This window comes from Chamaea fasciata, unplaced genomic scaffold (assembly GCF_029207755.1).
Source record: "Chamaea fasciata isolate MVZ Bird 193981 ecotype frontalis unplaced genomic scaffold, bChaFas1.0.hap1 SCAF_15, whole genome shotgun sequence".
NCBI classification, from domain to species: Eukaryota; Metazoa; Chordata; class Aves; order Passeriformes; family Sylviidae; genus Chamaea; species Chamaea fasciata.
This window is the reverse complement of record NW_027094100.1, coordinates 2278451-2302968: the sequence shown is the minus strand read 5'-3', so window position 1 is coordinate 2302968 and position 24518 is coordinate 2278451. Positions and strand designations below refer to the sequence as shown.

Sequence of the window (24518 nt, the reverse complement as noted above, 5' to 3'; positions counted from 1 at the left end):
CAGCTCAGCACTGCCCACAGCCTGTGAGCAGCTCTCCAACACAGACCTGAAAAGCCATGCCTTTTCCTCAGATTACTGCTGTGAACCCTCGTGCACCCTACACGGGAATTTTCCCTGGGCAGTTTTACTGTCTGCTATCAAATGGTATCAGTTACTCTCCACAAACCAGACCAAGGCCTGGGATGTAAAAAGTACACGAACAGATTTCATTAGAGGCAGCTCTGGACACATCTGGGTTATGGAAGACCCAACCTTTGATCCAGTTAACACAGCCCCTCCAGGAAAGTGAGGAGAACCTGCAGCAGGCAGGGATTGCACGAGGCTCTCCAAGCCGACAGGCACTCACTAATCTGTAGGTTTTGGTTGACATCTGCCTGCTCCCTCCAGCCTGGGAACAGCACAACAGAGCCAATCCTGGTACTTCCTGACACTTCTGCACTGTAGCCCAAAATGGCAGAAAGTGGGCATCCTTATTGAACAGCTGTAGATAGACAGACAGGCCTTTAGAGCAGGGGGTTCCACTCCAGGATTTAAGGGCAAGTTTTATTTTTAATCTGTATTTCTAAAAATAGGGAAGTTACAAGTATTATTAAATTGGAGGTTTGCATTTCTTGAGTCCAACAAAAATTCATCTACAGCTGGCTTGAATAGTCTTGCAGTAAGAGGAAGTCACTTGTTTCATACAAACTTCTTAAAAAAAAATAAATCAGATCACCAGTTATGACAGAAGTAAATGAAGCTTAAAGTTTATCCTGTCCCCTCAGCTTGCACACAGGCTGCACCAACAGCAGTCAAGGACCCCGGCTGAAATGCAAACCAGCTTCCACAAAAGGCTAGAGCGATTCCCTCCACGAGGTATTTCTGCACTAAAAAAGCACACTGAACTAATCAGTGCTCCCTAAACTTGTGAAGAATTTGTGTTCCTCGGCAGCTCACTTCCCCTAAAACACGTAACTGTGGTGCAGAGCTCATTGGAGATACAACACAGAAGGGAATTTTCATTTCTGGCAGTTAAAAGCAAAGCTTTGTGGTTTGGATGGCTAAAATGTTTGCAGAGAACCCTGAAGGGTCATCTCTGACACAGCAAGCTTGTCACAAGCTGCACTGCCAGGATGCTGCTGTGCCACATGCTCCCCTCCTCTCAACTTCCTGCCCAGTAGGATCCAATTAGGACAACTTCAGGATGACAAAATTTGGCATTTCAAAGCATAAGCAAAAGGCAGTTCCAAAAGAGGAGCAGTTAGTTTATATATCTGGTCTGCACTTTGCACATGAAGTATTTTATTCAGTAAAACATGATACTGAGTTCTCATCCATGTGCAGGGAGCAGCAGGTGGATTTGGAAGGGGAAAGCTTACAATGCTTCCAGAGCACACTTCATTCTTCAGCACCGCAAACCAGTGCACATCCAGGGTTTCTGAAAACAGCACCTGAATCCCAGAGCTGTGAATTATCAGCTTATTAGAGGAAGAAAAGAGCATGGAACCACAGCAGTCACGTTGCCGTAGTTAAAGATATTCTGGAACAACCCCCAGTATCAAATGTTGCAGAAATTTACGATGTCACAGGAAAGGAACACACCCAGAAACCCCTCACACAAAACCCACGAATGCAGGCCAACGATGAACAATCTCAAATTATTTATTAGGAAAAGACAAAGTACTGTTTCAACATTCGTACAGAACAAATGGTAATAAAACCAGGAAAACAAACTGTAAAAAGTAGGCCCATGACAGAGGAGTTGGTTTATGACAAAGCAAATGAAATCCAAACTTCACTCATGCAAACAAGCAGTACAGAATTATTTACAGTTCTGATGGGATGAATTACAGCATTGTCCATATTTGGGCCCAAATCAAATTTACTCAGTGACATATTAAAGGGACCTAATCTGTACATTCAATAATGAGAATCTGTAAAAAAAAATAATTTAAACAATTTACAAGAGCTGTATTACAGATGGCATAAAGGCATCATTTACAAGAGCTGTTTTAACAGGTGACACAAAAGGTATTCATGAGTGATTTATGATGAAAAATTTGTAGCACATATTTTTACATCACATCTTCAGTGTCTGAACAGTAAACAAGAAAGCAGAGACATACCATGAGTGCAATGTAATAGAATAAGGCAACTTAACCAAATGGCTCTTCAGAGAACTTCCATCCTACCAGGGTTTTACAAGTTGCAGATTTGCCTCTCTGCTTTGCTAACTAAAACAAATACTTGAAGACAGAATCTGGTGATTACAAGGCCTGCATATGACAAGACAGTAAATGGAAAATTAAATGTCTGTTTGTTAAAATGCCAAAACTCAAGAATGTAAAAGTGCAGGTTACCTAAAGCCCTCTATACCCTAACACAAACACATTAATTTTCAAGATGTTGTAATTTAATATGTCTCAAAATACTAATTCACTAGTCTTTCATAATGCACAATCTGAAGCTAATATACCTCCTCCCAAAGCTTGTATTTACAATTTCTTAAACTGATGCCAGAAATGTGAACTGTGAAATGCCAGCAATTTATAGCAAAGATTAGCAACCAGCACACTATATTCCAGTCCATTTTATAGGCGACACTAATTAGCACATTTAGATTTTAAAATTACTTTAAATGGGTATTTCTGACTTTCCAACAGCTTTCCTAAACACTTTCAGTAGTGGCTGACTTTCTTGGAAGTTTTAGCAGAGAACAAATGCCAATTGTGTTCCACTTGACGCAATTTGTGCAAACAGCTACAGTAAGAAAACGAGATGTGGGATGACATGGAAATCCAGCTATGAAAACTCATCTGTCTCCTAATGTGCCACGGGCCTTACAGAAAGCAGCACAGGAAGCCACACCTGCCAATGACTTGCCACGTTAACAAACACAGTCCACAGTGTCAAAAAAAAAAAAAAAATCCCAAAAGGGAAACTCAAAATAAGGCCAAAAAGTATTGGCAAATGATAGAATTTCAGTCTGTCAAAAGGACCAGGCCATAAATATTTTATTTACAATTTCTATTTAGAATCGTTATTTTCAACAAATGATTTAGCACCAGCAGGAATATGCAAAGTAGCATTATTGTGTTCTCCAGGCAGAAAACCTCGAGGCCAAATCTTGCTCATTAGTTTAAAAGAATGATCTACTCAAGTAACTACAGAGTGAGCAGGATCTGACACTCAGTTATGCAAACTGAGATTGCTCAAACATATTCCATTAGCACGTGAATAATCACAGACATATTACAGCGTCATCTGAGATGTTTTCAAAAGTGTTTTTTTAAGAAGACTTTACATGCTTTCCATGTGTGGAGTAAGTGAAACTAATAAAACAGGCTTATCTGCAGACTTTTGTTAACTTAAGAGAATTACTGATTTTCCCACAGCTGACAAAATACTGGTGATGTACTTTGGAATACACCAGTAAAACTTTAAAGAACTTTAAGCAGGAATTATCCTTCTACACTTAGAGAAAGCGTTTTTTTTAATCTCCCATGGTCATGTCTGAGGATTGAATTCTCCCATTCTAATCACAATGATTGTGAAGCCCACCCCCTCTGACTGTGCATAAATGGGAAGTGAAAAAATTACCACATCCAAACAGAAACTGTGCCCAGTGTGTCCCCAGCTCTGCACTGGGGCCTCCAGGCATTGCTCAAACACTTCCAACCCGACCCACTGATGTTTGTCCACTTTTTAACCTCAGCTCTGTTACATATTACATGGGTTTGAAGCCTAGAGAAAAAGATGTAGATAAGCAAAGAAGGCCAAGTGACAAGGGAAAGAATTAGTCTTGTTAGAACTAGAACTGACCAGAACTAGTTCAACAGAACCACACTGACCTTCACCTCTGCTCTGAACTCGCTGCTTCCTCAGGATATCCAGAATGCCAACAGTGAGAGTGATTTTTAAAATCAGGTTGACCACAAATTTATTCATTCATTAATGAAAATTATTGACTGGATGTGAAAGACATCATCTAGTCTTTATCTAGCAGAGATCTACTCTAGATAAAAGACCCTTTAATTAGTTCCAAATGTTAAAACCCTACTGTGGTTTTGAAATACTCAGAAATGAGAAGTTATTTCAACCGATCTGGAAGCAGATGTTTCCTGAAAACCTATATTGGGTGGAGACAAAGAGTATTTCAGCCCTTAAAGGCACCTTGCATCTATACTGCCACCTGAAGCACAAGTAGAAATGTCACAGTACTCCTGAAGGAGCAGACGATCTGTCAGGAGAAGCCAGAGCTTTTGAATACACAGCTGAGGCTAAGCGGGGCAATGTGGTTGGTCTCTCTTCTTTCCACCCTGGAACTCCTGATTCTGAGCACCTGTTGGTAGAAACACACAGGTGCTGGAGAGAGGGAAACATCTTCAAAAGGCAGGGCAGACACATGAACACACTTGGGAAATCTTGAGCAAACCAAGACACAGGGTGTATCACTGCAGCTTCTCTCTGAACTCCTAAAAGTATCGAGATTTTACTAAAAAGAATGAAAAACTGTTTGTACTGAAACCTCTACTCAGTTCAGTAAAGAACACTGAGGATGTTTTAATTCCAGCCTGTTAAATATTCCAGATGTATTGTAGGAGTTCCCCTTTCATTCAAACTGCAATTACCCAAGTAGACTCAGAAAGGTCAAAGTGGTTACGTTTAATAGCTTGAAATAACTTCACCTAGGACTGAACTTCTCTACCCAGAAATAAACAGTACTTACTCACTATAAACTTGCATGATTTTTAGGGAGCTGCTGCTACAATAAAACTGTGCATAAAACTTGAAAGGACCAAGTGGGAGGGATAAGACCAAGAAATGCAAAATCATTACCCCAAGATTAAGGGCTACAGGCATAGGAAGCCAGAAACCTGATGATGTTTTCCTGGTATCTCTTGCTACACTGGATTAAAGGGATCACCTCCACGGCCAAGAAAATTACCTGCCATTTCTCTGGTAAGTAGTATTGGTTAGGAAACTTCATGGATAAAGTCCCAGTACCAAAAAATTGCCATTATAGGAAAAAATTAAAAGGCACTCACATGGCTGACTGAGCTGCAAATGATTACACATTCACAATAGGTCTTACATTTTACTTTCAAGAACTGTCACAGAACTTTCCTCTAGAAAGTGGTTCCACTTGAGAAGACAACAGTAGTCCTGAGAAAACCCCAAATTTTCTCTACTGTAGTACATCACACTGAATCAATTCACCCTAAAGCTGCTTCAACCAATTAGCTCTGAGGAAAAGAAATGGCAAGGATGAAAGTAAAAACAGACTGTATGAGGAAAAAGCAACCTACTTCAGTGATTCATATAAAAGAAACAAGCCTTTTCAACCTGTTTACAAGAGAATTTAGAAGACAAGACATTAAGGCTTATCTTGCAACTATTTGTGATGCCTATCATTTCTCCTGCTGGTAGAGTCAATCTTTGGAGACTAATAACAAGTTCTAAGCTGACAGAAAATGAGATGAAACCCGAAGATGTGGCTTAAATACAGGACCCCTGGGCTTTACAGTAGGGCTTGACAACTGCTGTGGTTGCTCTTGTAATGAAGTAACAATTGTGCTGATGAAATTAGCAACAGGAAGCCAATTTTTTTAGAAGCTCAAGGGAAATAAACAGAGGTAGGGCATACTTTTTGATTCTCACAGTAGTTTCTATACAGTACAGCTATTCAAGAATTACTCCATTTGCTTATTTTGTAACTCTGTACAGTTTACTTAAAAAAATGTATGTTAGGTCACATCAACCTCAATTGGTTTAATTAACTATGGGTATTAGGTAATCATCTTCTATATGTGCTTTTGGTTAAATATACAAGTAGCTTCTAACTACTGCTTCAAGAGGATCCTCAGTATCACAAATGAAGTAGCAATAAACATGGTCTAAAGGAACTGTTTCTAATGGAGCTGTAGTATGTCTCCTAAAGCACCCTTTGCAAGTAAAATATGCAGTTAGTTTGCAAAATTTTCAGCAGGCTGCCAGAACATTCAGAAAATTAAGTTTTTACACAGTTTTATAACCAAATAAAGGTTACTTTTGATAGTCAATCCGAACTCAAAAGGAAGAGTTTACAGCATTTGTAAAGACATTCTAGAAAAACTGTATTCACTTGTTTTCTGAAGTGCTCTGATTTAGCTTTAGATCAGCTGAACTGTGAGTGTAATTTTCAGTTGTTTATGTCTATAGTGAAACATCAAAGCAAGCACAATGGAAATGTAGTACAAGTACCAGGAAAAGCAACAATAAATGGAACTGCATTTCTGATCAGCATTGCACTTAATGAGTTGCCTACTCTAAGGTACTGTACTCTTAAAGGACCACAGTAAATTTTAAAAGCAAAAACCTATGATGTTAGCTTGGGGCTTTGAATTTTGAGAAAGAGAAGACTGAAAATAGCACAAGGGTTTCTAACACCAGGGGGATGCATCTGTAAATACAACACAGCCGCGCTGTGGAATACTCGAGCAATCAGTTCTAAAAACCTTAAACCCCGAGATATGAATGTGTTTGAGTCTGGTTGCTCCTCATGCAGTTACAGGAAATAAATTTAACATGAAAATATCACAAAATTGGGTAGCTCTTTAGTCCACAAAAAGTCATACAGCTACTGACTGTTATAGTAGCCCTGTAAGTTTAAGATCTCATGCCCTGGCTTCAGGACTGAAGTTATTGTAATAATCACAACTGTAAATTTTAAAAGTCTACATAAAACCCCAAAAATCAGTTCTAGAGTATGGATTTTATCCCAAGGCCACAATTTGATGAAAGGTTCCATATTGCAAGTGCATTAAATATTGGTCCATTTGCTGCTGCAATACAAACTCTGAGGCTGTCCTCACCTTCCAGAAACAAACTTCCAAAGCCAAAAGTAACCTTTCAACTTCAACATCTACTTGAACTCTGATCAACTCTTACAAAATTACAGGGAAGTCACAATTTCAAATGAGTAGGATGGGGCAAAATTTTTCCAAACCTCCACAGAAAAAAGCCAATACATCAGAATTATGAGGTCCCATAATTAGTCTATTTTATGAGGATTTCTTCAATTCCTTCAGGCTTTATGTTTCATGATGGCAGAACTTATGGAAAAAAAAAAAAAGAAAAAAAATTCCAGAAGGCATTTTGGAAGTCATGTCCTCAAAAAAAAAAAAAAAAAAAATTTAAAATAATCTTCTCCCCCAAAATTGCCTTCATTAATCACTGAACTCTTTTCCAAACACAACCAAAGACAGAGGAACCTTCCCAAAATACCAGCTGAATCTTCCAACAAATTAAGGTGAGTATCTTCATGAAACCTCCAAAATATCAACTGCTTAATCTGCTGCTTTGGCTGATTCTTTGTGTTTCTATTCTTCCCATTGGAAATTAAAGCATTAATATTATTTCCATTACACATTAAATAAAAAAAAAATTACCGTTTACTGTGGGAAGCAATTGTCTACAGTTTCCTCATCTTGTCAACAGTACCTTGCTGTCTTTTGTTTTCTCTAAGTACACATAAAACTTGTGCTCATAGTAACAGTATAAGTAATGAAAATAATTTTTCAGTCACTGATTATATATAAAACTAATGGGCTTAAAGCCTTGGGAATAAACCTGCAATATTTGCATCCTGAGCACTTCAGGGTTTGGCATTCTTTTTTTCCTGGAATTTCTGGAAAGTTGTTTTCAGAGGATGTATTGCATATTAGAAGTTCACTACTGGCTACAGGTACCAAAGAACATAAATAAGAGCCACAAACAGTTCACTTGCCAATGCCCAGCAGAGTGAAACCCCGTTCCTTACAACAGCAATACTCAGTAGCTTCATCACTTCTTAAAAAGAGACACAGAAAATCAGCTGTTTTCTTCTCCCCTCCCCAGATTTAATTCCCATTGACATAAACAAGTGTCGTTCAGGTGGAAAATAGTTCAGTGTAGTGACATCTGGTACCTCAACTGAAATTTGGCAGCCCAAGCAGAGCACCAACAGCTCCAAAGTATCCCTGTTAAAAGAGAAACAAAAATCAAGTTTAAGTAGGATTTGAAATTCTGCAGTAATCACATTTAAGTGACAACAATCATCTGATGGATACATGCTGCAGAAAGAACGCTATAAACTTTTAATATATAATATTTCTTAGTAATTATTTAAGGCTTTGTGAAACAAACATTTTATCCTTCTTATCTAGCTTGATTTCAGGAGGTTTCCTGCCAAGCCTCACCATACACTGCAGGACCTCTAAGACAGGCATCAGTGACTCCTGAAGCATGGAAATCAGGTTTGTTTCTTCTTCCTAACGGAGCTGCTAAAAAACCTTCAATACCCATAGCAACATTATTCCTAAAGTACAAGTGAAAAATTCCTTGAACTATCCACACATCACACTTTTGGACTGTTTACCTGCCTGCATGCAAAGAACCACGTTCTCCTGTTGAATTAGTTTTCCCCTGTGGAGTGAAATCTTCCCCCTCCCTATAACTAAGTAGCATTCAAGTGTTTGGAATATACACTTGAGCAAATATAAGAGTTTAAAATTTACTCAAGTAAAATCTGAACAGGGTAGAACTAACAAGGAACTATTCCACTGTTATTGTGGAAACCAGGACAGACTGTAAATCTTGGGATAAGCAACAAAGGAAGAGAGTTGTGAGAATCAGCTGAAGGGAACAGATGGAATGCTGTCGTATTTTCAGACCAAGAAAACTGAAAACTCCCAACCCACTGCCCAGAAGCTACAAGTCAGCAACTGCTGCACCTGTAATTAATACTGATTGCCTCTATTTTAACCAAAACAGGTCAAAGCTCCCAGCACTGCATACCGATCTAGATGGCAGAAGCTGCACAAAAGCAGGTTATTCTCAAAGCATAAAATCACTGCAACAGCTCTGAGGGGTCTGTGGTGGAATGAAAACAGGCCTTGTCAAAGCAGTCTGGACTTTCAAGACATTGCTCAAGCTCAGCAGAGAACAATGAAAGTGTTTCAAAGGGCCAAGCTTTACATTTCTGCACTCTTTGAAACACAATACTTACTGTTGTTTCCACCCAAACCCAAGGAAGGCTGGTGACCCTTAGTACAGAGTTTAACATTTTCTTGTCCCTCTCCTAAGATCCACAGCATGAACTGAGATACCCCAAAGTGACAGAAGTACTTCCCTGGCAGAGAACTGTTCCCAGAGAACCAATTCAGCAAGACAAACCTCCTCTTATTTCTAATATTGACTGAGCACTTGGTACCCCAGGATATCACACATGAGAGCTACTCAATGGAGGCATTTCTGATTTATGGTGAAACAATGCACACAGATAAATGAGCCACAGCATACCTCGTGTTCTAGGAACAAGGCCTTCAGCTGGCCTTTTGACCAGTAATCCAGTGCATATGCAAGAAGCTTCATTGACAAAGTATTCACACGCAAAAAGTTGCCAACAAACACAACTCTGTTTATTTTCTGAAAAAGAAAAGAAAGAAAAGAGCAAAGGATTAAGTCTTTTCATTGTTTAACACAGCTTTGAAAAATAAAGCTATGAAAGGGAAGACTGTCTCAGGCAGGGAGAAAAACCACAAAAAACAAACAACCCACAATTAAAACACGGTTTCAAAATTTACAACATGGCATACTTGGGGAGTAGGAAAAAAGGTGCAACCCTTGAGAATTAAAGGACTTAATTTACAGACAAGTAGCATTTGTGTTTCAAATTAAGTGCGCATTTTCAGCAATTACACCAAAGAAAGAGCCCAGCTCAAAGTGAAATTAAATAAAGATACTTGTGTTTGGTAGAGAAGACTCAATGCCTTCATAGCCCTGTACAATGCTGCTTGATCCATATGCAACAAGGCAGCACTGTAAAGAAGCCGAAGGCAGTGAGACATGACAGATGTTCCTTTCATCTTCAGACCTCAGCATACCTCAGCCTGATAGCAGACTACGAGCTGAACACTACAAGTGAGCTGTGAATTTTAATCAAGTCAAACGTAAAACAGTGAAAAATCATTTAAGACTCCCCACTAACTCAAGTAAATCTAGCATTAAGAGAAAATATTAAACACTGGTTTAATGACACAAGGGGAAGGACCAAAGAAAATGTAATTGTGTTAGTCCTTAGCATGGCTTAAAAAAGCACTTAATTGCATTAAATGATCATATCCAAGTTATTACAATAACTAACGTGACAATTCAACCTGTAGTCAGATGTCTAATATGCAACTGGTTTTTAACCATCTTGATTAATTCCCAGTGAAGACAAAATAGACTCATAGTTAAGGCACAAAACCATAATTCTGCTCTACTGCAGGAAGTCAAAATAATGACATTTACTTCATCTTTATACATCAATTCAAGGTACTACTTTGTGTAGTAATAGCTATTAGCTATTTCTTATGGTTTGTAGTTCTGTGACATAGCTGGAATTAGACCACGAACCCCTTGGAATAAAGCTAGTTTGTGCAGGTTACAAGTTCTGATTTGTCCCCATTTACTTCCACCCTTAAATATAAAATACATACATTTGTCTAAGGCAAGGAGAATGTACTTTCAACTTCGTTTTAACTCTTTTGTTATTAAGCTTTGCCATAAAGCAAAAACGAACTTAACACACACAAAATTACCTTTCTTCTCCAAGACAGACATGAGAGAAAGATAATGAAACTGAGGGAGAAGCTGCAGTATGAAACCCAGAAAATATAATTAATCTGGCTCCTAAGCAAAAGGAGGGCTACGTCAGCTAACAGGGCTGCTGGTACTTCTGAGACAATCACATCCAAAGATTTTAAGCAGAGCTCGAAATTCAGTTACCCACAGTCACCTCCAAGAAAGCTGTTACCAAAGCTCATTTTATCCCAAGTTTGTTGGTAATAAAGGAAGAAGTCCGTGCTGCTCAGACACTCATATCTTCTATGCCTAAATTCAGTATTCTTCCACAGCTTCTTGGCTGTCCACACTGATACTGAACACATACTGGTTCTTTTTTAAACTCTGAGAAACAGAGGATGGCAGGAAACCTTCTCTGTATCAACCAGCAAGATGAGACGTGTCAAAGCAATTTTTAAGTCTCAAGAGCTAGAAAAAATTAAAAAGAATGTTTAACTAGAAACAAGGCTTTGATCAGAGAATAATTTCAGCCTGGAGAAACTGCTGGAGGCCAACATTATGCACTACTCAAAGCAGGACTTTCAGCAACCTAAATGCTGCAGTTGTTCAAGCCATGTATTTTGACACCTCCAAGCACAGAGTTCACAGTTTGTCCCTGAGTCCATGTTTCAGGGCTGGATGCATTCCCGAGGTGAGCCCACCTTGGCAGGGGAATTGGACTACGTGATCTCCAAGGCTCCTTTGCAACCCCAGCTGTTCTGTGCTTGAAGTACTAGGAATTGCTTCAGAGTATTTTGACTGTCTCTGGAGAAGTGGGACGAGGGTATCTTTCTGCCAATGGGGAGGGTACCTGATGAGGAGCTTTGTTGAAGAATGGAGCCCAGAGCCTGCAGGTGTTGTGATGAAGGACTTGAAGTTCCCTTGCTAAAACAGGGTGACTGTAAGCCCAACTCAAAGCTACTACATGAATTTCCCCATTTCATTTGAGAATGCCTGAAAAGCTTTAACATTATACACCATTTTAGCAGTCATTTCATGTGAAGACAAGTAACAGAGCTGCAGATTGATCAGTTCATTGTCAGAAGTTTTTACCTCATTTACTGCACACATCCGAGCAATAGAGCCAATGTTATTGGTGATGGTAACCAATATGGCTCTTGCGAGATCTTCTTTACTGACAGACTCCCTCTTCTCTTTGTAGATCATATTCCCAAAACTAGAACAGGAGAAATGGCCATGAGTTACAAAGTGATTCATGCGCATTTGAAATCATTTCAGAATGGATTTTTTTAATGTATGACATAGGGAGCAGAACCTGTGTCTCATGTTTTCGCTTTTTAAGTGTGTATTAAATAGAGCAAGTTGACACTACATCTGTATTTATTCCTTCACAGTCAATTGTGTTACAGTAACAGCCTCCCAGCAAAATATTTGTGTTCAGATTATTGACTTCCATGAAGAACCACCTACAGTAAAACAGTCTTATTCTTCACAGAAGACTACTCTGCAAATCTAGTCACTGTAAATTAAATCACTGCTTGATTGGTGAATCCTCCACTTCTCATGCTTGCTTTCTCACAAATACATATCCATTCTTCTATTCTCAAAGCAGAAGGAAACCAGAGATGAATTGAATGGTTTTATGATAGAACACGACCCTCTGAAACAAAATAAAACAACTGACAGAATGCAATTTAGGTTGCACAAACGAAGAGTTCTGCATCAGAAGGGCACTTCCCTTACCATGCACAGCACAAAAGAAAAGAATCCCTAGCTACGAGTGATATTTTACCACCAAGGATTCTGTGCCAGATAGAAGTCAGTTTGGAGAACAGGAATCCTGATTATTTGAAAACTCAAAAAGCCATTAAAGCTCTTAAGGATCTTAAAAAGCAAATGAGAAAAGAAAGCACCGACATAAAGCAAGTTAAAACATATTGACTGAAGTGTGAAGTTCACAGATATTAAAACCTCTCAGCACATGGGCTCTCAAGAGCCTTGGACTCAGGTGGCAGGAGAGGGAGAACAATTAAGTTGCCATGAATTATGACTCACTATGGAATAACAGCAAAGATTTAATGAACACTCTTATGTACATGTTAGTTCCGCTTGCAGAGTTTATTTTTCTTATCTTTTGTAAGGGTAGTGAAGCTGTAATATCACCAATAATATTCCCCAATGCCAGTAGTATGTGCAACTGTGACAAAAGTCCTCTGTCATTGACAATGACATTCATTCTCATGGTGCAAAGTGCTTGTGCTCAACAACCCTCACCAGTGAGAAAACTGGTTAAAACATTCCATCAGGTGCCTGTAGTGACAACCACATTTCCAAAACAATGAGGAATTGCTCCACCGTAAGAGCAACACAAAAGCCATCTCCCACTGACCTTCCCTCTAAATGATGTCTCTACTAAATGACTAGCAAATCAAAAAGAAATTGGTACTTTTTTCCCCTCTCGTTTTGGTTTTGACTGGGACAAAGTTATTTTCCTTCCTAGTAGCTGTGTGCAGGTCTTAGCTGGCATAGTTATTCTCTTCATTGTGCCTACTATGAAGCTGTGTTTTGGATTTGAGCTGGAAACTGTTGATAACACAGGGGATGTTTTTGTTACTGCTGAGCAGGGCCTGCACACAGTCAAGGCCTTTTCTGCTCCTCACCCCACCAGCCAGCACGATGGGGCTGCACAGGGAGTTGGGAGGGGACCATTCTGTTCTGTTCCATTTCTGTCCTGTTAAACACTCTTAATGTCAACCCACCAATTTTATTTCTTTCCTCCCAGTTCTCTCCCCTGTCTCACTGGAGGGAGTGCCTGAGTGGCTGTGTGCAGTTCAGCTGCCTGCTGGGTTGTACCACACCACCTCTGCACTCTGTTCCTGCTGCTCCTGAGATCACCTCATGTTCCCTCTGACTCACACAAAGCTGTGCATGAAATACCTCAGGAAGTTTCTTCAATATCGACCTAGCAGGCACCTGCACTTGCACGTGGCTTTAAAGCTCCGGGAAAGCTGAGGAGACATACTTTTAGGATAAAAATGTAACCTGACTACAATACAAAAAGCAGTTCTCTGCATGAATAGTTTAAGTCTTGTTTTGGAAGCTTCCTAAACCAACAAAAGAACCCACAGAGAGACACCTGCTTACCTGGATGCTACAGCCCATCCTGGTAAACCAAATCTTTCATAGTCTCCTCCATAAATATCCCGAACCAGCCTGTCAGCATGTGTGCTGTCTCCTTTGGATGCCATTTCCAGAGCTTCTTCAAAACTTTCACAGCCTGTCAGCAAACTGCACAACCCAAGGAAGGTCCCTCCACCTAGACTAAGGACACAAAAAACCAGTTGCTTTTAAACAGCATCTCCTCACACGAAAGATTCTTATGTCATTGCCCCCTAGACTAACAACCCCACCGTAAGTTTTTAAATTACCTTGATCCAGTTACTCTTTTGTAGTTGTCTTTGGAATGGACTGATAAAATACTGACTCCTGAACCAATGTTAACAACCAGCAATGGGTATGGATCATCCAGGTTAAAAGGCATCTTTTGGCATCTCTCGGGATCTGAGGCATTTTCAAAATAATAGCACTCTGCCTGGCCATTGAAGCTGACAGAGTCTATGTACAATAAGCCTTTGACAAGGCAGTCAAGCTCATCCAGTTTGTGCAGCTGGAGGTTTCCAATCTGTGTTAAGAAAGAAAGACTGTGGGAACACGTTCTAACATTGCACAAATGTGCTACAAATTTATGACTATATTTGTACTGCCCAACTTTTAAGAAGCTATCTCACGCGACTAATTCAGGAATTCAACGCCGCTACAAAGCCAACAAAGAATTTAGAGCTAAATTCTGAATACATAAACTAGCAAGTTAATCGGATTGTAAATCCAGATATCAGACCTGAATCAAGAAGAGATGCAGTGTAAGTATCTCCTTCAGTAAGCTCAAAGATCACTTTTGAGACACTAAGATATTACTCCATTGAAAAATTAACATTTTTCATCAATTTAAATTAAGAAAAAGGTTATCAAATACCCTCGAGGCCCCACTGAGTGCTATCTTGGTGGAACTCCCATCTGCAAATCTGTTCAAGGTTTGTGGGGTTCCTCCCCGATCTTACAAGTCAAAACAGTAATTTTTAAAGTATCAGCATGTAAAAAGCTCAGTGGCATCATACTATCCTTGCAACTTCATCAACACTCCAAGGAAGACCACAGGTCAGAAATTCTGTGGGGCTTAGGGCTCACTGCAGTTCTTCCATAGTTCTGCAGGTGGCATTTAAGCTGCCGTTCTCTCCTAAAGCAGAAGGACAATTAACAGGTGCTGCGGATTCCAGGAAAGCTGTAACTTCCCACCATACTTCATACAGTCCTGAATTAATTAATTTATACAATTCTTAATAAAAATATTAGAGCTTTCTAGAGTTTTTCAAAATACAGATTATTTTAAGCCAGCAGCAGCAATGCTTTTAGCACCAGCTCCAGGCAGAGGCCAGCCAGGCTACCTACTGTGCGAAAATCTTCCTCAAACTTGTAGGCGCCACCGCCGGTGGCACAGAGCACCGTGTGTAGTGTTGAGAAGTTTTTATTCCTTCCCATCTGGATAAAGGTAGGCAAATCATGAGTTGGGAACCGAATAAAGTGCAAGTTTCCTCTCCGAGCAAAGATGGTTAAGTCTTTCAGCTCCAGGTGGACGTCCCGAATGCCAGTGGATCCGTAGGCCACGTTGGAAGTCAGGTATTTGCGGATGCTCTTCAGGCTTTCCACTTCCTCCTGCTCCTCCTCCGCAGTGATGTCAATTGGTTCAAAATAGGCAAGTTTGACCAACGTTCCCCCAATGTCCATGCCAAACCACGGGAAAGCTGTGAAGGTACAAGAAGGAGCCGTCAGGTTTGCTGAAGAACAAAAGCCATACATGGAGCTGAAGGCTGAACCCTGGCTGTACTTTTCAAAGACAGACATTAACAACAAACCTCACAGGAAAGAGGAGCTAGTTCTCATTTCAACTGCATGACCTAAAATATCCCTCTGGCCTCAGGTAAAAATGGAGAAATGAGCAACTCTACACATTTAAATGCTATAAGGTGCTTGGAAAGCTGAACTAAAAACTCCCCAAACTATACCCTATCTTTCAGACCAACTCATGAACAAAATTCAACCGCTTTTTTTAACTGAGAACAAAGGATTAAATTAACCTTCACTTCTAAAATAACAGCTCTGACGTAGTCCAGCACAAACACTGCAGTGCACACTTGAAGAAAGCAGGTTACACATTACAGCTGACAACAGGGGCAGGCCAGGTACTCCTCCCCCTCTAACAGTGCCTCACATAATGTGGTTGTTGAGAGGAAAGCTTTAATTTATTTGCCTACACTCTAAAAATTGACACAGTTAAGATGCCAAATTTCGATCTCTTGAAGTTAAAGGTATAACAAAATGTCCTATTAAAAAGTGCAAGCCAAAGAGAAAATGAACATTACTGAATTTAGGTTCCACTTGTTGTTTCTTTTCTTTTTTTTTTTGGTACCTTGGCTAGGAAGAGGGAATTTCTATACTACAAAATAACAATACCAAACCACAAATGCTTTGCCTTTGTCCCTTTTGTAGGATGACTGCAGTTCATAAAAGGGATTTAATCTATGACATGCAGGACCAAAATTTGAATATGCCTGTATCAATAAATATTTCTAAGTGCAGTGAAATAGATACTCAGAATCCCTACAGCAAAGACAACATCTTCAGCTGAGAGCTTTCCCACTGTCACTTCCCAGAAACAGTATTTAAAACTTATTTTTTATGATGAAAAAAGATCCTGGATATCCAGCTGGGAAGCTCATATTCTATTTCCTAATTGACACTAAAAATTGCTTGGTTTTGCCTCCTCTTTTCTTTTTTTTTCTTTTTTCTTTTTTAGTGTTCCAATCTATTTCTTCAGATGTAATTTCTATCTTACAGAAGCATGAAACTCAGGAACAAAACCAAAAAGATGTTAACATGCTTATCCTGAGCAAGATGCAATTACACTGTATTTACATTACCACTGGGATCTATCCTTGAGAAGAGTGACCTACCAAAATATTTTAATATATTTAGGCAAGGCTGGCTGTATGTCAGTTCATTTATTGAGTGCTAAAGTTAAGAAGAAAAGAGACTCTGATGATGCCTCAACTTTCAGAAATGGGCGTCAAGGGAATATTGTCAGATGTAACAAAAAAAAATTTAGTTGGTTATCATACCTTGAAAAACAAAATTTAAATACTAAGGTTAATTCTGTGAGCAAAATCTAGCTTGAAGTGGAGATGGAGAAGTTCTGTAAGCCTGGTCTCTTCTCCATAAAACTGAGGGCTAAGCGTAAGACTAAGCATAAAGACACACATGAACTGAGTTTGTGACTGCGTGCCAGCTTTCTTCACCCTGAGGCTCCGGACAGAAGAAAATCTGTTTGACCACAATTAGCTGAGGATTTGTTAAGTGACCTCACCAAGTTTCAACCTCTTGCCATGAATGATGTCACAAGAACAAAACTGAAGAAGGGCAGCTGATGCCTGAAGAAGTCAATCCAACCCACGGAGAATTTAACCAGGACACACCAACCCAAGCACTACCTGGATTCCTCCCCTCCAGCAGGCCTAGTGAGTAACTGGGATCTTGTCCTCCAAAACAGGAAAGGGGGGAACAGCTGAAAGTTCATGTGATGAGTTTAAGGATGATTTGGTGCAAGTCATGCCTGTTTGTCAGAAGATCCACTTCATCCCATGTTAAATGATCCAAAAAGCTTTTGCAAATAGAACATTAGTCACGCCTCTGTAAGTCTTAAGGTTTATGGATCTTGCACACCAAGTAAAAAACAAGAACAGCTGAACTGTGCATTTATTCCATAATTTAAATCAGAACACATTTTATGCTGAAAGATGGGATCATGCTGTACACCATCAGTTTTTCGGGTTAACTGAGTGATCTTAACAGCCATTTACAGATTTTGAAACTGAAGAAATAGGCCAGTTTTCACCTCTGTGACAAACCCCAGGAAGTTTTACATTTTTCTGTTGAAAATTTGTCAAGATTTGGCTGGCAAGTACACTGCTCAAGTTTCATTTGCAAGGTGGAGGAGTTCTGACAAGCAACTGGGCCCACGTACTGTTAACTTAGTCCTTGTACCAGCAAGGTGTTACACAAGGGTCTTTGTGCATGCAAGCCACTCTTGACTGATTTATACAGATTTTATTACAGGTGCAGCCAGGAAAGTGAAAGCCATTTTGTTTTCCCAACACAGAAGGGGATCCTCATACACACAAATGGCAAGAGCACTATCAGTTGGGACTGCAAGGATACAGGATTTATCTACATCTGAGCTGTCTTTAAATAATTGAAAAACACAGATTTTACCAAATTTGAATGTAACTGTACGTGGACACAACACGCAAACCTCGTGAACCTTCCTCTTACTGCTGCAGGTTTGCTCACGGTAGATCTTGGCTCAGCAGTCATCATATCTGGATGCAGAGATGCATAAATGACTGTGTAAAAGTTATTTTTATATTTATATTTGCGGGTCAAGCTTCTCTGAGAGATTTAGGAGCAGAATGCTAGCAGCAAAACCTTTAGGAAAAAACATCCCCAGACATCAGCTTGATCCTTTCAGCAGTCACAGTTACAGAAAGATGTCTGGATGAGGCCAGTGTCTATTACACAACCTTTTTTTCAAGCTTACAGGTCTGCAGATAATAGGTTTGAAGACTTGCACAACTGTAACCATCATCCCACAGCTTCAATCCATAAGGAGAGTCAATTCCCCTGCACTAAAACTGGACTTTTTTTCCACAGCTCTGTGGGGATTCGGTCATTAAAAGATTTTTTCATCTCCTCCCCTTGATTGTTATTCCCAGGAATATTCCACAAAAAGTGATGCACAGCTCAGAAATATTCCTTGCTGAGAATTTAACTGCAATTCACAGAACAAATCCAGGGCCTAACTTTTCAAAGTTCAGCTCCTCCCTGCAGCGGTCAGCAACAATTTGAAAAAAGGAAAAGTAAGAGTCCAGCTTTTTATTGAACAGGCCCAACTGCCTTGCATAAACTACATAAAACTCTTCCAAAAACACACATTCCGCTTTTAGGAAGTCAGGCCAGGCTCTGTTTAAGAATACACAAAATACAGATCTTTACTATCCAAGAAGAGACAGATACGTGAAGCAGAACACTAACTGGGAAGTCAAAAACCCGTGTGGTGTTTGATGTGAAATTTCACACCAAATTTAACTATCTTCAGGACACCAAGTGGAGTACCAGAATATACAATCTCCCTAATTACAAATCCAGATTTTCCTTCACTCCTCAGCTCTTCCAGGAGCCACTGTGGTCCCCACCTAGACATGGCAACCAGGAACCCTCGCAATAAAGCACCAGATTGCTCAGTTCAGGCTGTGAAGACAGCTCTGAGGGGCAACCTGCTCAGGATTTAAAACAAACCATGATCTTTAAAAGGATTCCCTACAACTGCAAAGCACTTCCAGCATGGGAAGCGTGCTGTGGTCACGTAATGATGGAGCTGTTCTGCTGAGTAAGAAAAGCCATGCTGCTGTGGCTGCTGCTTGTTATTTAAACCTGAGTAATCCTCAGAGATACAGGGCATGTGTAGGTAGGTGCAGGGAAGAGGCAGAGGTACCAGGAAGCCTCATTCTCTTGTGTCTGCACTTCTCAAGTTCCTGCTGTACACAGTCACTGGCAGCAGTCTTAAGGTTACTTATATCTTATCATAAATGAAATAATTACAGTATATGTCTTCCTTGTCGGTGCAAGCACAAAGGTTGAAGTGTTTGCCTTTTCCACGGGTTCTTCAGGGGACCTTTGAAATTCCCACCCAGACCTTACACTGATCAGACATTCAGATTTTGTACACCCGTTCTGGATCCAAAGCTGCAGGAAGTACACGCTCCAAAACTCAGCTACTCCCCCCTCATTCAGTCAAGCCTAAGATTCCTCAGTTTCATGTTCTATTTGTGTTTCACTTTTAAAAACTGAGAAGTGGATTCCTGTCAACCTCTTTCCTATGAATGTAATGACATATTTCAAACACAAACACCTTTGAAATACTTCATTTTCCCTGTAAGATAAAGTAACACTCTGGGTCAATCCTGTATAAATTAACAAGAATCAACCTTCAAAGAAGAGTAGCTAACTCCTAATTCAAGCTAGGAGCTTGGCACCACGGGGAAAAAAATAAATTCACAGCTGTCAGTGACAGCAAAGAACAGCCTACCACATTTTGTGTCATCTCTGCAAGAAAGCTTATGCATTATTAAGAAATAAGACTGTTGCACTGCAAGTACAAACACGGCTTGGGTAACAACTGCCATAGGGTGCAAAGTTCACGATGCTATACAGCCTTAAAATACAGGAAAGGAAGATGATCATGAAATCTACGAAAACTTACACTTCTGCCAGCACTGCAGCAGATCTTTATGAAAGCATGCAATGTCATCAGTTCTGATGCTCAAAACTTATCTAATTCAGCTCAGCATGTAGCCTTTGATAACAAAACTAACCTTGAGCCCATTCTTATCTGAATACTCACAAGGCAAACAACTATTTAAAAGTCATACTGAACTATTACACAGTTAGTGTTTATAAACACGTAACTGAATGCATTGTGCACTCTCTTCAAATGCATTTTCTTCTGTACATGTGCATCCATTCTTATACTTCCAGCATTTCCCTAAAACTTTTGGCAAAGTAAAACCTGATGGCAAATTTTAACAGCAAAATCAGCTGGGGGGCTAAGGCAGCTAATGGGAACAATGGGACGGGTTAAGAGAAAACACACCAAAGCTTGCTGAACTGCCAAATTAAATGGGATTAACCTGAGGGCTGGGCAGCAAAATGCCTTTGCTGTGCCCACGAACACCCATCTCAATGGCCTGTGAGCCTCTACTGCACTGAAGTGTCCTCAGACCTCGAGACACTGGAGACTTTCTCTCCTTAGCAAGTTGTGTAACAGGTTTTTTGTTCAAAAATCCCAAGTCCAGCCCAAACCACATTTGGGCTGGACAGAATTAACATGCAAATTAAATGTATCTGACACACCCTGGCACATCCTCCCATTTTCCTTGTGGGAAAACTCCATCACGCTCTGCAAACTCCCACTCAGGCACCTTTAATCACGCTCCAGAACAGCCCCGTTGGCAGTGGGAGGACAGGTGGTAATGGGCAATTACTGTAACTGCTCTTCACGGGCTTCATCACTTCTACAAGTGGGTACCACACAAAGCTCAATACAAGAAAATATCGCTGCTTTCAGCTTCTGCCTCCTTGCTCATTCCGGTAATTTTGTTGACATTTCAGCAGCGGTCTCTTTGGGGATAGGTGTTATTATGGGGAGATACAGGATGCAGAGGCATAATTTAACATTTAAAGATGCACTGTGTATGACTCTTTAGGTATACACTGTTCCTGGCAGTATTAATTCATTATTAGAAATACATTTTTCAACTGCAATCAAGTGAGAGCCTGTAACATCTGCTATGGGCTAATAATCAGCTTTCAAGGACTCGTAAGAAAATGCAAAGATACAAAAAAAACCCCAACTATGCAGCAAATTCCATGGGAAAAAAAAATCCATCTATTTATAAGGGGTTTTCCATCAATCCAAATGAATTTTTCATCAATTTTACTACACTAATCCTCCACGTGTCCCCAGCGATTACATGCGTCCATAGAATCACATTGGAGAAAACAAACTTGAAATTTTCATCTTTCCTTTTATGTCGATGCAGGACTTTTCAAACCTCGCCAACGTACATTCATGTATTAGTGCGTCCCAACCCGCCTCAAGGGAAAGGCAGGCATTTGTTCTCAGGCTAGTCTCAACAAACAATCAAAAGGAACAAACTGCAAGAAGTAACAAACACAGTGTATTAAATGCTCGAACTCTGCCTTTCCTCCAGCACCGGGTTACACTCCAGAGCCAAGAGGAAGGGCTCCAGCTCCCCTGGAGAGCACAGCGTGCTGGCACAGCTCTCTCTGAATGAATCCTGCTCCCTTCCCCTTGGGCAGATCCCACATAGCAGCACTTCTGCAACACCTGCTGCTCTCAAATTTATCATCTCAACCCACAAACAACCTTCGCAAATCTTCTTGGAAATTACCAGCCATTCTTCCCCACGGGCATTTCCTCACAAGAGCTATCACGCAACTGGTGCCTGGAAGGTCCCTGTGGAGGTCATCTGCTCTGACCTCTCCGTTACACCACAGGAACGCTGCCAACACGGGATGAGGTCAGCTACAGCTTTGTCCACTCAACACTCCGAGCCTCGCAAGTTTTTCAAGAATCCTTAAGAATGGAGACTCCACAACCTCTGAAGCTTCCACTGCTACTCAGTACAAAGTTTTCCTGATTTGAATTTCTTATCTTCCTTTAAAATGCCTGACTCGTCTCATGACCAGCAGATGAGATTTAAATGGCCCTTTACTAGCCTCTTCCAAGATACCAATCTCAGAAGCCACGTTCCATAAATTCTGCTGTTTCTCACAGCTTTTACTCCATCAAATTAGTGACAGCACTAGTCAGGTGAAGATGTGGAAGGGAGGACCACACAAGCATGTCGAGGCGATGTACCCACATCAGGAACTCTGAACTGGTCTGGTGTCTCCATTTTACCCTCGCCTGTGTCATGTCAGTCACTGCAATCAAGCTTTCCTTCCTGATGCTAAACATCACAGATAGAAGGCAGACTAAAGCAACGTACTCAATTCTACTTCACAGGTTCTTAAGTTAAGCAACAATTTTCCGTTTTTCCCCAGAAGCACATCTGGCTCCATCACAGATGATTAGGTACTCGCCTGGCCTAAGGAATGTTCACTCAGCAATTGTGTTGAAAAGTGTCTACAAGTGTCTTAGCCACGTGACTTGTAAACAATCTAAAAGTGGCATTATTTGGGTACCAGAAACCCTGAACATCAATTTCAGTCTTCTGGCTTCTGTGCATCCGGTCCTCTTCAAACATTCAGCTCAGTGTAATTAACCATGAGCAGAAATCTGCAGAACGAGTCTAAAGTTCACCGCCTAAGAAACTCTGTGCCATTATCTTTAAAAAAGCCACCAGTTCCGAAGTGTGTTCAAGAGTCAAGAAGACATAAACAACGTAGACTGACGCTGTAACATTCCCATCCTGCTTATGCAGTTCCAACTGTTACTAATTCCCATCACGAAACCGATATCAAAGTTCAAACTCAAGGAACTGGAAGAGCATAACTACAACTGCAGCATACTGGAGCAGTTAAAACTTCTAGATAACATTTACACTGTTATTTAACCATGAGGCTTAAATCCTCCACTACAGAAAACCAGGCTTTGAGGTCCAGCAGAAACAGTCCTGAAATGAGCAGGTTTCTACAGCAGGAGCAGCCATAGTCTCCCCATTTCAATGATCAAACCACTATAACATTGAACAGCCAACTACTGCTGTCTTGATGAGATTTCTTAATATTATACCAGGGAAAAAGAAGGCTGCCTGAACTCTGCTCTTCATAAACACCATTACAGTCATTTCAGCAACTTCCGCACACTGGCACTAACAAGAGGTGATGGCTAATTGCGTGCTACAAGATGCATATTTAAGGTTTCCCCAACAGACTACAGGAAACAACGTACTTTCAAAGCCTTTATAGCTATTTCTAGAGCTATGCTAATATTTCCTGTGTCAAATGTCTGGTGATTTTCCTCTTTGTGGGCTTCTCAAAAACTAAATTTAAAACACTGACTTCCAACATCCTATCTTAGTTGCATGCTGCTCATTAGCCAGTCACACTGTATGAACAACACAAGGCCTAGAAATCGGGGACTAGCCATCTTCTCTAAAAAGTAACTCATCCTGAAAATAAGCCTTGAAGTATGATGACAAAGAAAAAGATGCTAAACTCAGTGGAGCAATACCTGCATCCCTTTCAGCTAAGGCACACCTGTATGAGCTTGACAGGTGTGTTGCCTTGCACAGCTGTGCATCTGTTGCACCGAAAGCACATCAGCTGCATGTAGATTAACCAAACTCAACCCAAACATCTCTTCCCAAGAAGTAGCTGTAATCTTCAGACATTTTGTTTACATCCACCTGAGTCTAAACCATGTTTGCGCCCTCCAAAACAAACATGGCACTCCAGAGAAATACACAGTAAGAAATATTATTACAGCTGCGATTATTAAAGGGGGGCATTCAGCGTATTTTAATGAAAGAATTCTATCCAAATATTAGTAATTATTCTAAAAATAATTAGGAGTTGATTAGCCTTTAAAAAACAAAACTGTAGCAACTGCAGCCACCTGCGCAGCTGTTCAGCACAGTGGTGAAGTGCCATCTTCATCAAGCACAGCACCCATCCCCAAGAAACTGATTATATCACTTTCTATTCTAGTCCGTCCGCCGCCAGCGCTGAGGATCACCCGAACCCCGACACCTCGCTCAGAGGGACGCACAGGAGCGAGACGCGTCTCTGCGGGCACCTCCCGGATCCATGGATGGCCACTGCAGCCCCGCGCCCCCTCCCCCGGCCCGGCCTTACACGGCTTCTTGGCATCCTTGATCTTCATGGCGCTGCGGCGGCGGCCCGGCTCGCTGCCGGCCGGGGCGGGTCTCCTGCCGCTCGCCTGATGGGGCGGGCAGCGGCGGCGGCGGCTCCGCGGGGCCGGGTCTGCCTCTCCTGATGCTCGTCGTCCGCCGGGCGCCCGCCTCCCGGGGAGCGGCGCTGGCCGCGCCCGCCGCTACGCCCGCGGCCCGGGCAGGGGCCGCTCCAGCGGCGGCATCGGCGCTCGGGCTGGGGCGGGGAGACGGGGCGGGGCGGCCGCGCTCCGCCGACGAGGCGCCGAGCGGACGGTGCCGAGCGGCAGCGGCGGGACGGGCCCCGGGCGGGGGAGCGCGGGGAGGCGCCGCTCGGCCCCTCCGTGCGGGAGCGCGGCCCCGGCG

At 41.2% G+C, this 24518-nt stretch overlaps 1 protein-coding gene across 5 annotated transcripts; it reads right to left on the bottom strand.

Moving 5' to 3' along the window:
- Positions 1–1623: 1623 nt before the first annotated feature.
- Positions 1624–24365, bottom strand: PANK3 (pantothenate kinase 3). Of its 5 annotated transcripts, none has more exons than XM_066197491.1 (7): positions 15073–18747; positions 13995–14248; positions 13711–13887; positions 11659–11782; positions 9301–9426; positions 7928–7979; positions 1624–7130 (listed from the first exon to the last, which is right to left on the bottom strand). In XM_066197491.1, the coding sequence occupies exons 1-6, from the start codon at positions 15523–15525 to the stop codon at positions 7929–7931; spliced, it is 1185 nt and encodes a 394-aa protein (XP_066053588.1). In that variant the 5' UTR covers positions 15526–18747; the 3' UTR covers positions 1624–7130; position 7928. The 5 variants fall into 5 exon arrangements, with proteins under 5 accessions (XP_066053588.1, XP_066053589.1, XP_066053591.1 ...); XM_066197492.1 differs by having other exon boundaries at positions 1624–4321; XM_066197494.1 differs by lacking the exon at positions 1624–7130 and adding an exon at positions 24118–24365 and having other exon boundaries at positions 7137–7979; positions 15073–15425.
- Between the last annotated feature and the right edge of the window lie 153 nt (positions 24366–24518).